Source organism: Corvus brachyrhynchos, unplaced genomic scaffold, assembly GCF_000691975.1.
Source record: "Corvus brachyrhynchos isolate BGI_N302 unplaced genomic scaffold, ASM69197v1 scaffold158, whole genome shotgun sequence".
Classification (NCBI taxonomy): domain Eukaryota; kingdom Metazoa; phylum Chordata; class Aves; order Passeriformes; family Corvidae; genus Corvus; species Corvus brachyrhynchos.
The window spans coordinates 9632-24146 of record NW_008239756.1 but is presented as its reverse complement, the minus strand read 5'-3'; the positions used below and the strand labels follow the sequence as shown (position 1 = coordinate 24146).

General features: G+C 51.9%; 1 protein-coding gene across 1 annotated transcript in view; it reads left to right on the top strand.

Moving 5' to 3' along the window:
• Positions 1-40: 40 nt before the first annotated feature.
• Positions 41-14515, top strand: part of KLHL26 (kelch like family member 26) — a 15813-nt gene continuing 1338 nt past the window's right edge. Inside the window, exons 1-3 of the mRNA XM_008639949.2 lie at positions 41-6523; positions 10556-10738; positions 14008-14512. Of these exons, the coding sequence (XP_008638171.1) occupies positions 10557-10738; positions 14008-14512 (687 nt within the window). The 5' untranslated portion in view covers positions 41-6523; position 10556. The remainder of the gene's footprint in view (positions 6524-10555; positions 10739-14007; positions 14513-14515) is intronic.

Sequence of the window (14515 nt, the reverse complement as noted above, 5' to 3'; positions counted from 1 at the left end):
ATCGTGATGAGCAGCGACGCTGCTGCTGGGGGGGTGTGTGAGGAGGGAGGCTGAGGTTTGGGCCAGGCTCTAAAGCAGAAAATAGTGTGAATGCTATGGTGAATCCTATAGTGAATCCTACAGTGAATCGCACCCAGTGAAACCGCCCCAGGGAATCCCACCCTGGGTCAGGTCTGTGGAGCCACCAGCTCTGCGGGTTTGTAGAGACACCAGGTGCAGCAGTTCCAGAGACTTCCAATGTTTGGTGTTTCAGGCCCATTCTGCTGCCCCCCATCCCCTCTGCTGTGCCCCCAGCCTGCAGATCCAACCCAGTCCCTGATTTTGGGGGGGTCCCTCAGGCTTTGAAGGCAGTGCAGAGCAGGTGGTACCTGTCGGGGTGATGTGGTACCTGTCGGGGTGATGCTCTGGGTGCTGCAGGTGGTACCTGCTCACGGAGGAGTTTCTGTTCCTGGGGTTTTCCTGTCTGTCACCATCCCGAGCTCGTGTTGGACAGTGTTCAGGGAGTTGTGGTGTCTGGCTCGGGGATGTTACGCTGTTGCTGTCAGCCCGGGCTGTCACTTTGCTTCAAAGCATCGTTTATCCTCAGCTTCGCTCAGTGTTGCCTCCTGAAATAACCACCCGTGTGTGTCACGCCGTGGAGGGGAAGCCCTCCCAGGCATTGTTCAGTGCTGGAGAAGCCTCTCTGAATCCTCACCTATAGATTTATCCTACTTTTTTCCACCTCAGTGACCACCTGTGCTCCTTGAAGCTCCATGCTGTGTCACCTGTGGCGTCTCATTTCATCCCTCTGCACCTCCTTTTCCTTTCTCAGGCAGGAATTCCAGCACTTCTTACTCCAGGTGTTGGTAGCACTGCTCCCCTGGCACTTGGGAGTTCCCTGGGTGTGCAGCAGTGAGAAATGGAAGTAATTTGTTTCAGGGCTGTGATAAATCACCCAGGCTGGAGCTGCAGCAGTTTTATTCCCCCGAGCTGCAGCTCCGTCATGTTCGCTATCGCTGAGTGTTTATTTTCTTTGTTAATTTTAAAGCAAAGCTCGTTGAAGTTTGGATCCTGCTTCTTGTTGCTCGGGAGTTTAGAGGATTTTTACTTGTTTAAAGGTGGATTTATTGGGGAATATGAGGAGAAATCTGATGGGGGACTTTGGATGTGCTGTAGAGCGTGAGCAGGATTCCAAGGGCATTCCTTGGCGGCAGTGATTCCTTGTTAGGTGCTTCCACTTGTGACTTTTTTGCACTTCTTATTGACTCTCCAAGGCAGGAGGACAGAGGCTCTGGTGCTGTTTCACACATGCCATTTGGATGGTGCACTGCAGCTCCAACACCACGGGCAGAATTTCCATCTTTGGAATTGCTACCGCTTGCCCGGGAGCTGTGGCTGCCCCGGAGCAGGAAAATTCACTTCTCTGCTGGGATCCTGCTCTTTCCTTCAACACAGAACAGGCTGGGCAAGACCATGGGGACAAAAGGCCCTGGACACGCTGATGGCATGAGATAAAGCCACTCCTGGGCATTGAAAAGCAAATGGCTCCAATCTTCTATCTCGAAATAAACTTTCGGTTTGGTTTTTTTTTTTCCTTTCTTCCTCCTTGGGTAGAATTTCATGACTTACAAATGGGTTTCATATTTTACTCCCAGCCTTCTTTTATCACGTAGAGGGAGAGTTTCAGGCTGCAGAATTCACTCTGTAGCACTGGGAATGTGCTTTGGGGTCAGGGAGAGGAAACCTGGAACCTTTCGGGATCCCCAGCAGGAGAAGCTTCTGCACTTGAGCCATCGAGGCATCGTTGTTGCAGCGTTGGTGAGGTGGGGTTGTGCAAAGCAGGGTCACAAAAATCTGGGAAAAACACCATCCCAGATGCTGGAGAGAGTGTTCCCGTGCAGGCCTTTCCATGGGAATTGATTGAGGTGTCCAGAAAAGCTGTCGAGGAATTAATTGGGAATAATCCCTTGAAGGACGTGCTGACGTGTTTGCTGTGAAAACCAGGAAGAACAGGCAAGGTCTTATCTCAAATGTCTGGGTTCCCATCAAGGGGATGCTGACCTGAGCTTCCCAAACTTTATTCCTTCTGAGAAAGTGGTGGGAAGGAGAGGAATGTCCAGGGGGATGGAGTAAAACCACAAAGGGGGAAGATAAGGGCCGTGAGCCTGCCTTGCTCTGGAGTTCCTGTCATCTCCTACAGCTTCACCCTTCAATCACACTTGGTATTTTTTCCCTTTTGGAGCCGAAGTGGAGTTTTTGTGGGGTTTCTATGATCCATCCTCTGCCACATGGCAAGTTTCAGACAGATTTAGTTGTTAGATCTGGTAGACGTGGTGTAAATGTTTATGCTCTAACTGAATCACTGTAAAAATAACTGCTGCCTGCTCTTGCAGTGTTGGGAGAGTCCCGAGCTGGGGGTTTTGTTTAGACCAAAAGTAAACTTGGGGGGATGCTTTAAAGGTTCCTGTCATGCCTCCAAGTGTTGTGTGGCTTTGTAAGGAAGGGCCTCACAGGGTGGGATGATGGTTAAAGCGTCTTTCCCAGTTTCTCATTTATTAAGAAATGCTGGAGTTGCACAGAAATTTGGGATCTTTAAGAAAAGCTGTTCTGGTGGCCTTGGGTGGCTCTGTTCAGGGCAGAGCGGCACAAAGCCTGTGCAGGACAGAGCTGCCCACAGAGCTGGGAAACAAAATGATGTTATGAAGGGCACAAACCTGAGTGCAGAGGGTTCAGATGAACAGAGAAAGACAGATCTGAGCTGGAATTTGGTGCCGCGATGCCGAGTGCCGGGGCAGCTGCTCCCACCTGCTGGGAAACACCAATTCCCTCATTTCCATGGAAGGAATGATGCTTTTGCTGCTGCTCTCTGCTGTTTCATCACCTTGTGCTGTTTTTGCCTGAGCTCCCTGGCTGCTCCCAGGCTCTGATCTGGAGGGTGGAGGTGCAGGGAGGGGAGAGGAGTACTTACTCTGCACGTAGCTACTCCTGTTGTGCTATTGCCACACTGCCCACGCCGTGCAATCCATGCTGCAGAAACAGCCTGGCACAAGCACCGCTCCTGGACCTCTGGAAAAGCTGGAAGTTTCCCCGAGTTCTTCCCAGGTGTGGAGCGGAGGGCCCGGGATAGTTGTGTAGGGCAAGGTGGGGAGTGATTTTCTTGTTGTGGGGACCTTTCTGCCCCGCCAGAGCTGCTGGCAGAGCTGGTACGGGCTGTCCCCACAGGGAAGGTGACCCAGAGGTTGCTGAGCTGTGCAGAGCCCAGGCAGGTCCTGACGGATTTTTGGATGGACGTGCCCAGAGCACCGCGGATCGGCTCCCAGAGGTGACAGGGTGACGCTGGAGCGGGCGCAGGGGAGGAGGCCGGTGTCCAGCAGTGCCTGTGTGCGGGCCAGGGCACACTTTTGGGGTGGCCTTGGTGGCTCTGCTGTGCTTGCCGACACCACTAGGTGCCTCCCAGCCTTTGCATTGCGGGGAGAGGCTCCCGGGCACCCGCTGCTCCCTCGGGCTGCTCCAGCAGCCCAGGCTTGGGGCACGGCTCTGATTTTTGGGTTATTTTGGACGTGAGCTTCACTTTTCACACAGCAGGGTTTGTCCCTGAGCTGGGGGAACGTGGAGCTGTTTAAGGCAGAGCTGTCGGGGAGTATTGAGGGTGCAACGAGCCTGAACTTGGGGGTGTACGTGGATTTTATGGGATGTGAACCCTACAGTCTGAGGGGCCCTGTGTGCCTGACTCTGTCACTGCTGTCACGCTGCCACAGCAATGGACATGCTCCGAGTGATTTTTGTGTTTGCTCTGTTTGTTCCTGGCTCAGAGGGATTAGGCTTGGGGCTGATAAAAAATAATCACCATCAGGGTTATGGGGTGGGGGAGCACCTTCCCATTCTCGGTCCCTGTGATAAGTGCAGGTCGAGGTGGTGGCAGGGCAGGGCAGTGATGGGTGATGAGTGTCACCTCTCCAGCTGTCATCTCTCTGCTGGGACCAGAGGAAAATCCCAGTGCAGGACAAGACCCTCTGTTGTAGCTCTAAATATGGGTAGAAAAAGGAGAAATAGCAAATCCTTGTAAATAATCTCACTGTGACATTTTTGCCCCTCCAACCCCTGGTATCCAAACCTGGGCTCTTGGAATCCTCACCTGAGAGTCCCTCTGGTCCTTTGGCTGCTGAATCACCAAACTGCTTTTCCCACTGCACCAGCACAAAGATGCCTCTGGCTTTGTGACAGAAACATTTGAGGAATCTGATTCTGGGGGTTCTTTGTTGCTGTTTTTCTTCCCCCCCACAATTTGTGCTGGGTACAGCACGTCCTGCCCGGGGCCTCACGTTGAAACTCTGGGCGGTGGCACAGAGTTGAACGTATTCACATCTTTCACCTTCCACTTTTTTGCTGCTCTGTTTTACCAGGCCAGCCAGCTTTTTGACAGCCATCCAGTTTTATTAGTGCAGAAACCAAAATCCCACCTCCTTTGGCTTGCAAACAACCTCCTGATTGATGCCTGGGAGCAGAGTAAATTCGTGTGTGTCTGCTGGGCCCTGTGCGAGCCCAGCTCAGAAGAAAAGAAAAACAGAGATTTTGGAAATGGCTGGGACTTCTAAGGGTATTAAAAAAATAATATTTCAAAAATAAATAAATTGAAAAGCTTCTTGCTGCTTTACCTTTGGGCTACAGGGTGTCCTTGGTTCCAGCTTGGGGGAAATGGGATGCAGATAAGCAAATCAAAGGATCAGCAGGACCCAAGACAGAAAGCACTGGAAAATGAACCAGGTGCCTCCTGGCTTCTGTAAAATCCAGCTTTAATTGCTGTTTTCACCAAATTGCAGGGCTGAATCTGGCCTGGGTTGGCTGGTAGTGGTCAGTGTGGGAGCACAGCAGCACCCAGTCCCATCCCAGTGCCGGCCAGTCCGGCTGCTGGGAGAGGGACCAGCCTTTGGGGCCCTGAAACAGAACTAAAAAAAGTTTAACTAAAAAAAGTCTGCTGGGTTTTGTCCTTTTTCTTTCTTAAATCAAGAATGTTCTTTGCTCTCCCTTTGCCAAACATTAAATTCACTTAAATTTCGAGGCTGGAGACTTTTCCAACTTTCCTGTTGCACTTGAGGCATTTTCCAGAGGACCATTATTTTCACACAAAGTGTCGCTCCTTCTGAAACTCAGCCCCATTTATAATCTCTTCATTTGAGCCCTGCAAATTGCCAGTCACTTTTAAAAAGCGATATTAGTCTCAGGCTCTCTCCTTTTATTTATTGCTTTGATGAAAGAGATGGTGTCAGGAGTGGAAAATGAGTGGAGGCAGAGGAGGGAAACGGGAGAAATTCAGGGAAGGAGTTGGAAAAGGGAACAAAGAAATCGATTAAACGCTTTTTTTTTGCTCCCATATCTTGAGGATGATTATGTTTCGCTGGAAAACATCTCCTTCATTCAGAATGTTAATATTTAATTAGTTGCTGATCATTAAGTGCTTATTGTGGTTGCTAATTTGGCCAGGAAACGCTGTAAATGCTGCTGGGAACAGAAGTAGGTTAACAGGGCAGGTATTTTTGTGCTTCGGTGCCTCATCTTCCTTGCCCCCAAATTTCCAAGGAAACTTCTTGCTGTGTCTTCTTAGAGGGATGCAAAGGCCACGGGAACGTCATCCCAAAATCCTAAATGAGAGTCTGGGAAGCAGCAAATCCGCAGTGAAGGGCTCAGCCTTTCTGCCCTAACGTAGCATTTGTGAGTGTGGAGTGCTGAAAACTCATTTTCATCATTTGGGCATGTGATATAAAGCCTCAGGATCTGAAATATTACAGTCACCATGGCTACCAGTGACTTATCTGAGGGAGTTTGACTTTTGTTTTGATTTTAAGTGTCTTAATTGTAGTTTAAAAATCAGAATCTAAATGTGTTTTTTTACTTAGGCATGAAACTAAAGGCATTAAATGATTTGCATTATTAAAATATCTATAATGCTGCCTGTCAAAGGTTCCTAAAGAAGGTCCTTAATATTCATCCCTTATGTTCTAAATAAAGTTACTCTCCAGCTTTATGGGAGTTCTGCTTCTCTCACCACAAAAAATGTCTTGCAGCCTCGCTGGCTATTTTGCAACCCCAAACCTTTTGTTTAGCCTTGGAAAAGCTGTGCCACTCCATACCTGGTGCTTTCTCACACATTCTGCTGCTTTTCCTCCTTCCCCTCCTGTCCCCCAGCCATTCCCCGCGGGGTCCCACCTCTGGAGCTGGTGTTTATGGAAGAGTTTGGCTGCTGGAAGTTTGCCCTGCTCAGGAATCCTGCCAAACCCCCTCGAGTTTCTCCTGGATGAAAAATTACTGAGCACCACCTGCCCAAAAAGTGGGAAAGCGTGGGGATGCTGAGCTGGGATGGAGAGCACCGAACTGCCCCTCCTTCCATGGTGTAAAAGAAGAGGAGGAACACGACAGGCAGTGGTGCAGCCGAAGATTTTTCTCCCTTAATTCAATCACTGAAATGTTACAATCTGTCCTGCTCTAATTCTCTCCACTTGTACTTGTGCAGCGGTTGCAAACATGCTGAAATATGAACTCATGCTTGGTAAGCCTTTAATTCCAGCTTTGATGTTTTTAATCATCAGTACAGATTTGGTAAAAATGATTCATTAGCTTGAAACGCGTCTTGGATTCCACGTGACGCTGTGGGGAACGGAGGAGGCAGCGCCAGGGGCCGCTTGTTCTTGGGATGTTCTTTGTGCCTGAGCTGATTCTTGAAGTGTGGCCCTTAACATCTCAGCTTTAGAGGCCTCTTGGGTGTCCAGATGCCTCCTCTCTGCATCTGGTTTCGGTCAAAACCCGAGCGCTCCTTGCTCAGAAATGTGTGAGCAGAGCCCGTGGTCGGTGCGCTGGGGCGAGGGCTCCTCTCTGGGTGCCGCAGCAGGAAGATTCCTGGCCTCGTTTGCCTTCCCTGCCTTCCCTGCCCGCTGTCTGCCTGGAACCACTCCCTTAACCCTTGCTGGGACATCTCCACACCCTCTGAGCCACCAGGGTTCGGGCTGGGGTTGGTTTCCCCCACGCTGAGCTCTAGCCTGCAGTGACCGGAGAGGATTGAAAGCAATCTGGCTTCAGAGCAGCGGCTCGGAGACAAATCCTCAATCCCATTACTTGTTCCCTGGCAGTCCCTGGTTGGATCTGGGGTACCAGGGATGTTATCAGAGCCTCTGAGGCTGCTGCCCAAAAGGCATCGCCCTCCTGGCTCAGCGTGGCTGTCGGATTCCAGCTGCCCCCGCCGTGCGTGCCATGGATATAAAGATCCCTTTCATGGCTGTTTCCATATGGAAAGTGTCATTCCTGTTCCTGTAAAGCCACCTTTGTGCCAGTATATCCACGTGAGAGGCCCTGGTGGTGGGAGGATGTTGGGATCCCCGCCGTGGGATCTTGGTGCGGGTGTGATTTTTGTGTCCTGCGTTCTTCCGATGGATAAATTTGGGTGCAGCCACAGGCCTGACCCTGCCCCAAGCTGAGGTATTGAAGGGCTTTCTGACCACAGAAACCCCACAGAACTCCAGCTTTTTGAGGACAAAGATGAGCATCCCGAGGAAAATTCCAGAAGCTCTCCAGCCCTGCCTCCCTCGGAAAGGGAAGGAGCGGAATAAACACTTTCTCCCTGTTGTGCTGAAAGGCTTTTATCTCCCGGGCACGTTCTGAGCTTCGAGGAGGAGCAGCAACTCTTCCCAGGTTTTGTCTTCCAGGCTGTTCCTGCTGTTAACAAATTGTTAAGCAACAAGTACACGGCATTTGGAGATCTGGGATGAGATAGGGACAGCCTCACAAAGGCGCTCTCAGATGTTCAAGGCTTCCTTTTGTGCTCAGGGGTTTTATATATTTATTTTTTACTCTCTGGCATCCAACTGCTGCTCCTCTTCTCCCTCCCTTTGCGGTGCTGGAGTGGGAGCCAAGGCCATGGATTCAGGTGTGCTCCCGTGTCCAGCCAAGCCTGCTCTTATCACAAATCCCTTTTTTCTCCCCGCAGAGCAAACACTGCTTGGTGCTGTTTCCTCACCTCTCCTCCTCCCCCTTTGTTTTCCGTAAATCCCTTACTTGATTTCTCATGCTTTGTGTGGATTTTGTTTTGTTTCCAGCTTGTTTTTTTCTCCTTAAAATCCTTATTTTTTTTTTTCTGGACATTAGCGATGCTTTTCTTTTGTTTTGCCTTTTTTTCCCCCCTCCTCAGAGTATTGTGTAATCAGTGGATCCTTTTATTCTACCCCTGTAAATAGACAAAGGAACCAGAACAGGGAGTTTTTCCTGGAGTAGCTGTTCCATTACCTGTTGAAATGAGTCCCACATCCCAACACCTTTATTCCACACAGATGGACCCACCCACCCTGAGCTAATCCTGTAAAAGTGAATTGAGGAAGAGGAAAAAAGAGGAATATTCATGCAGGTGACGGCTGTTGTCTGAACCTGCGCTGCGAGGGCTGTGGATCCAGGGACAGCATTCCAACAGGGATGAACGCCGAGGCTGGGAAAAGGAATGTTTGAAATCAGTCTAAAAAAAAAACCACAGAAGAAAATTCCCATGAGGAGACTCCTGCAGGAGATCGAGTGTGGTGAAGTCACAACGAAATCGGGAATTGCGGCTCCCCCCGGCTCTGTCCCTGTGGATTTTACCTGCCCAGCCCGGAGCAGAGCGGCTTTGCTGGGTGACTGGTGCTGTGTCCAGAGGGAACATCCCTTCCATGCTGCTGCTGGACGTTTCCTCCTTCCTCCCCCAGCAAATGCAAGTTCCAGAGAGGAGAGGGAAAGGGGTTTGATGTGGTGAGAATCCACGCCTCGCTGCCCCAATCCCTTCCCTCTTTTTCCTTGGGAAGAGCTGGAGTGGACAGACATCTCTTGGCTTGCAGAGTGTAGATAAAGGTCCTGTCAGCAGCTGCCTTTTTGCTAAGCCTTCTTATTCCAGCAAGGAACACTCCACGCTCTGCTCTGAGGCTCTTCAGAGTGCTTTGATTTTAGGGTGGGGATTTCAGACCACCCTCACCCAGCTGAGCACCACCAGCCATCCCAGTAGGAGCTCCGATGGATTTTTTGAGGCATTCCCAAGCCTGAGGAGCTCGAACCAGCCTGCCAAGGTTTGCTCTGTGCATCCCAGCGAGCTCCAGAGCTCCCAGTGCTCTGATGGACATCCCAGATTTCCCCTCGCTCCCTCTCCCTAAAGCTTGCCGGAAATTGCAACCCGATAGGAGCGAGCCCTGTCCATTGTTCCTCATTGTTTGAGGATTGTTTACATCCACTTTTTTGTTATCCCATCTCCCTGACTCTTCCCTGACCTCTTGCCGGCTCGTTTGGTCCATTGTGTGTGGCTGTTGTTGTTCCAGGGAGTTCTGAGGGAGAAGGGTTGGAGCAAACCCTGGGATTACTCAGCCCCAGCCTACTCCTCTTTGGCTTCATTGCTTTATTCCACCTAAATAATAATAACAATAAAGATGATAATTCCCTCTAAGTGCGGTCCTAAGCGCACTCTCCCGCTGTGCATTTGGGAGCAACTCACGCAGCTTCCCAGACTCGGGATAATCTCCTTGGGATTTTTTAATGTCACGTTTCCATAAAACATTCCTCGAGGACGCAGAGACCCAGCAGCAGGATGCTCCTGGAAACATCAGCCCCATCCTGAGTATTGATCCCTGTGTTTTCTCCCCAGGAGCACACAGGATCTTGATCCTGAAAAGTCGGTCAGAGCTGGATTACATTTGCAAACCAGTTTGGGATTTCCCACGAGCGAGAGGGCTCAGGGAGTCTTGCAGTTGGTTCTGGAGTTCTTTCCAGAGCATCCCGCAGCCCCTTCCCCTGGAGCAGGGCTCCTGCTGCCTGCGAACGCAGCGTTCCCACCGACAAGTGCATCTGAGGCCAGGCAGATCCCGGGATGATGCTGGGGAACACGTGTGAGAGGCACTGGGAGAAGCAAGGAAATGTTTACGCTGGGAGGGGACTGTTGACAGTGCAGTTCAAACAGCTGACGTTATTCAGGGCAGCCAGTGCCGTGCAATATTTTGCTTTTTGCTCCTCTCCTGGGGGTCAGGCAGAAGGGAAGGATCAAATGGGGCTGGCAGGGCTGTCCTTGGCCGGAGCAGGGAATCCAGCAGCTGCAGGCAAGGAAGGTGGTGAGGAGAAGCAGCAACTGTGGCTCGGTGTAGTGGTTGAAGTCGAGGTCAGGGTGGATTCTGGGGCAGCAGCAGGGAATCCAGCAGCTGCAGAAAAGGAAGGTGGTGAGGAGAAGCAGCAACTGTGGCTCGGTGTAGTGGTTGAAGTCGAGGTCAGGGTGGATTCTGGGGCAGCTCAGCGCAGGGACACCAACATTCCCTGGATATTGTGGCCCCAGGAGATGTTTGGGTGGTGTCTGGAGCCCCGTGTGTGCTGCAGGGTTGTCAGTGCCAGAGGATAACTGAGAAATGTGGAAGTGTTTTGTGCTGGGAGAAGGGAACACGAGGTGCTGATGTGCTGGGTGGCTGTTGAGCTGGGAATTGAATTTGCCTTCCAACTGGTCCCAGTTCCCGTGCGTCCCCATCTCGCTGGGTGGGTATCTGACATTCTGTGTTCGTTTCAAACCAGCCTGTCTCTCTTGTTCTGTTTTTAGCATGGCTGACAAGAACAGCACCCTGAAATGCACGTTCTCTGCTCCTGGCCACAGCACCACGCTGCTGCAGGGACTGGCCTCGCTCCGAGCTCAGGCTCAGCTGCTTGATGTCATCCTCACTATAAATAATGAAGTGTTTCAGGTTCATAAAGTTGTCTTGGCTGCCTGCAGTGACTATTTCAGGTGAGAATCCCATAGGGAAGCAGGCATTTTTACCTTTCCCGTGGGTTTGCTGTCTCCCCATCCTCCCCCACCCCAACCTCCCCACCGCACCCCAAAAGTCCCATCCCACAGAAATCTTTGGAGGTTTGGTTTGCTCCATGGATGTCCTGCAGGCAGGTTGAGGTTCAGGATCAGTCCCTCTGCACTCAGGTTTGTTCAGCTACAGCTGCTGGGCCAAGACAGGAGCCCAAGCCCAGGTTTTGAACCCACCTGGGCAGGTGTTGGTGCTGCTTTTGCTCTGGAGCCACTTGAGCTGATTTGGAGGTAGCAGTGAGGCCTCCAGAATGAGGCATCCCATCCTCCTGCTCTCTTTAACCACCACTGATGTGTCTGTAGTGCTCCCTGCCCATGAGCTGAGAGCACTGAGGTCCTGAGAGCGCTCCCCAGATCCCAGAAGATCCGGGAGAGCTGTCCCAGCTGGTGTGGGTTGAAAACCGAAGCACCACGAGGAGTTTCTGCAGCCAAATTAATGCAGAGGGAGCCAATTGCAGGGCAGGGAATTCAGTCCTGAGTGAAAACAGGTGTTTTATCCATCTTGCCTCTGTCACAGGATCACAGAATTGTGGTTGAGGTTGGAAAAGGTCTCCAAGGTCATCAAGTTCAACCTTGTCACCCAGCCCAGAGCACTGAGTGTCACATCCAGGCCTTCCATGGACACCTCCAGAGATGGGCACTCCAAACCTCCCTGGGCAGCCCCTGCCAAAGTCTAATCACCCTTTCCATGAAGAAATTCTTTTTTATGTCCACCCTGAGCCTCCCCTGGCACAGCTTGAGGCCGTTCCCTCTTGTCCTGTTGTCCCCTGTTCCCAGAGCCCAACTTCCCCCCGGCTGCCCCCTCCTGTCAGGGACTTGTGCAGAGCCACAAGGTCCCCCCTGAGCCTCCTTTGCTCCAGGCTGAGCCCCTTTCCAGCTCCCTCAGCTGCTCCTCAGGACTGACTCTCTCTGTCCAGCTCCTTTGGAACGGCTCTGACTGGGAATGGCTTTGAGTCCGGGAACTTTCTGGGGCAGCACCAGTGGCAGCGTGAAGTGAGGGACGTGCTGGAGACACCGGGTGCAGGGAAGGCTCACACTCATGGAGAGCTCGAGCTGGGAGTTGTTCCAGACTCTGGGAAGGCTGGAAAAGGGGCTGTTGATGGGATTTGCAGTCCCTTGATGTGTAGGTCCCTCCCAGCAGGTAAACAAGACCAAAGGGCTTCACCTGGCATCTCTCTGGCATCCCTGTGCCCGTTCTTCAGGGCTCCGTGTTCACACACATTTTCCAGGCTCTTCCCTCCCCTCTCCCTGTGGTAACACAAACCTTCCAGGCTTATCACTCTCCTGAGCAGGCACACAGTTAATCCTGGAGCTGCTCTCCCCCCAGATGCTGATGGCACTGTTTTATTCCTCACTGCTGGGTGCAGGGCCACTGCCAGGGTGGTTTCACTGTCGAAATCTAATTGCTGAGTAGGTTCCTTGTTAGAACTTCAGTGGTGCTGAAGAACGTCGTCCTGGGGAACAATGGCAGAATAATCCAGCTTTTCGAAAACACTCTGGGATTTTTTCTGCAGGAAGGGGGAGGGAAAAGAGTGAAATTGAGGCATTTATATAATCAGCATTTTAGAACCGTAACACTTTTCGAAGGGAATTGCATTCTAGTGGATGATTTGTCTTCAGCATGGCAACAATAAACGCTTTCCTCTCCCTGTTCAGCTGGTGCAGGAGCACACACGTGGCCGGGTGTCCTCTGGGGCGAGGAATCAGGGCTGGGATTTGAGCAGAATGCTCTCATCTGCTGCACGGACAAATAATTGGGAACAGCGTTCCTGGTCACTCGGTTACAGCGGGCTGATTTCACATGCAGATATTTCCTTATTTAGGTCATTTAGGATTTCTTGGGTTTATGCTGGACGGCAGCAGGTTTTCTAGCCTGGTTTGGACAGGAAACTTGGAACTCCTGTCTTTTGACAGCGTTCCCAAGATATTCCTTTATTCCTGTGTCGGTGCAGGGTCTGTTCAGCATTTTTTCGGGCTGACTCGCACCTTGGAGTCAGCGCAGGCAGCTCTGGTGACACCACAGATTTACCTTTCCCATGGAAAAGAGCAGGTTACCCAGGGTGGAAAAAACAGCCCAAAATGTGCAGTTTTAAGATCTTTTGTGTGACAGTTCATGGCCTCGCAGGGACGTGTGTGCAGTGGCAGGGAGTGGTGACACTCCACGTCGCCCCATGTCACTCTGTGTCACCTGCTCTGACTTTGCCTGACCCACAACTGCTCTGCCGCTGCTCCTTGAACACCAAGGGGTGCAAACCTTTGCCCTGAGCCACCCCTGGCTAACAAAACCCTCTGGAACGGGCTGTAAATGGCCCAAACCCCACAAGTGCAGCCCCGTCCCCATCCCCATCCCGCCCCCGGCGGCACTGGGAGCTGCGGCCCCACAGCCCTCGGCGTGGAATGTGCTTCCTGTGGAATTTAGGAGCCTCCCAAGGAGGTGATCCAGGGCCTAAGCTCTGCGTGGCCTGGGCAAGTGATGTGCTCGCAGCTGTGCTGTAACTGAGCCTTTTCCCCCCGAATTTTGTTTAATTGCCTGTCAGCCCCCTGCCGTCGGCGTTGCTGGAGGGGCTGCGGCTCCCATTTTTTAAGGCGTTGGGAAGGAGCTTTGGAGGGGAGGTTGTACTGGAAGACCAAAGCTGTTCACAGAATGTGTTGCACCTGCAATTTTTAAGCCATTTCGTAGTTCCCTACGAGGTAACAGGATCACAGGGCCTGAAGGCTGTGCTGCCAGGAGTCACTGAGCTCCTACCAGAGGTGTATTCCTTCCTTGTGCTCCCAAATCCTAAACCTAAACCTAAACCCCTTCAGGGTACAGCTCCCAATCTCTGCTGGAGCAGATCCCGTGGGATTCTTTTTTGTTGAGTATCACAGATTCATTGGTGTCCAGAATTCTCCACTCCCTGCTCTGGCAGCTCTGCCTCTTCCTGGAGCTTGGTCCTGTGGTCTGCTCTTATTCCCGCTGCCAGTGGGATTGAAAAACTTCTCCAGTTGCTGAGTATTCCTCCTCAGTGCACTGTTTATGCAAGCCTTATGTAAGTCGTTGCACACTCTCATTTCTCCTGGCTCGTAGAGATTTAGCCTTGATTTATTCCCCCCCTTCCCCATCCTAAGAGAATCAGAGTGTTCAATAAAATCCAATTCTAAGGTGCTGCATCTTTTGCTTAAACGGGGGTTTTTTTGTTTGTGTTCCTGACCTGCAGGGCGATGTTCACGGGCGGGATGAGAGAAGCCAGCCAGGATGTGATCGAGCTCAAAGGTGTGTCTGCCAAGGGCCTGAAGCACATCATCGACTTCGCCTACAGCGCCGAGGTGACTCTGGACCTCGACTGCATCCAGGACGTGCTGGGAGCCGCCGTCTTCCTGCAGATGGTGCCGGTGGTGGAGCTGTGCGAGGAGTTCCTCAAGTCTGCCATGAGCGTGGAGACGTGCCTCAACATCGGGCAGATGGCCACCACCTTCAGCCTCGCCTCCCTCAAGGAATCCGTGGACGCCTTCACCTTCAGGCACTTCCTGCAGATCTCCGAGGAGGAGGATTTCCTCCACCTGCCCCTGGAGCGCCTGGTGTTCTTCCTGCAGAGCAACAAGCTCAAGAGCTGCAGCGAGATCGAGCTGTTCCGCGCCGCCGTGCGCTGGCTGCAGTTCGACCCCGGGCGCCGCGCCAGCGCCAGCCAGGTGCTCTGCCACATCCGCTTCCCGCTCACGAACTCC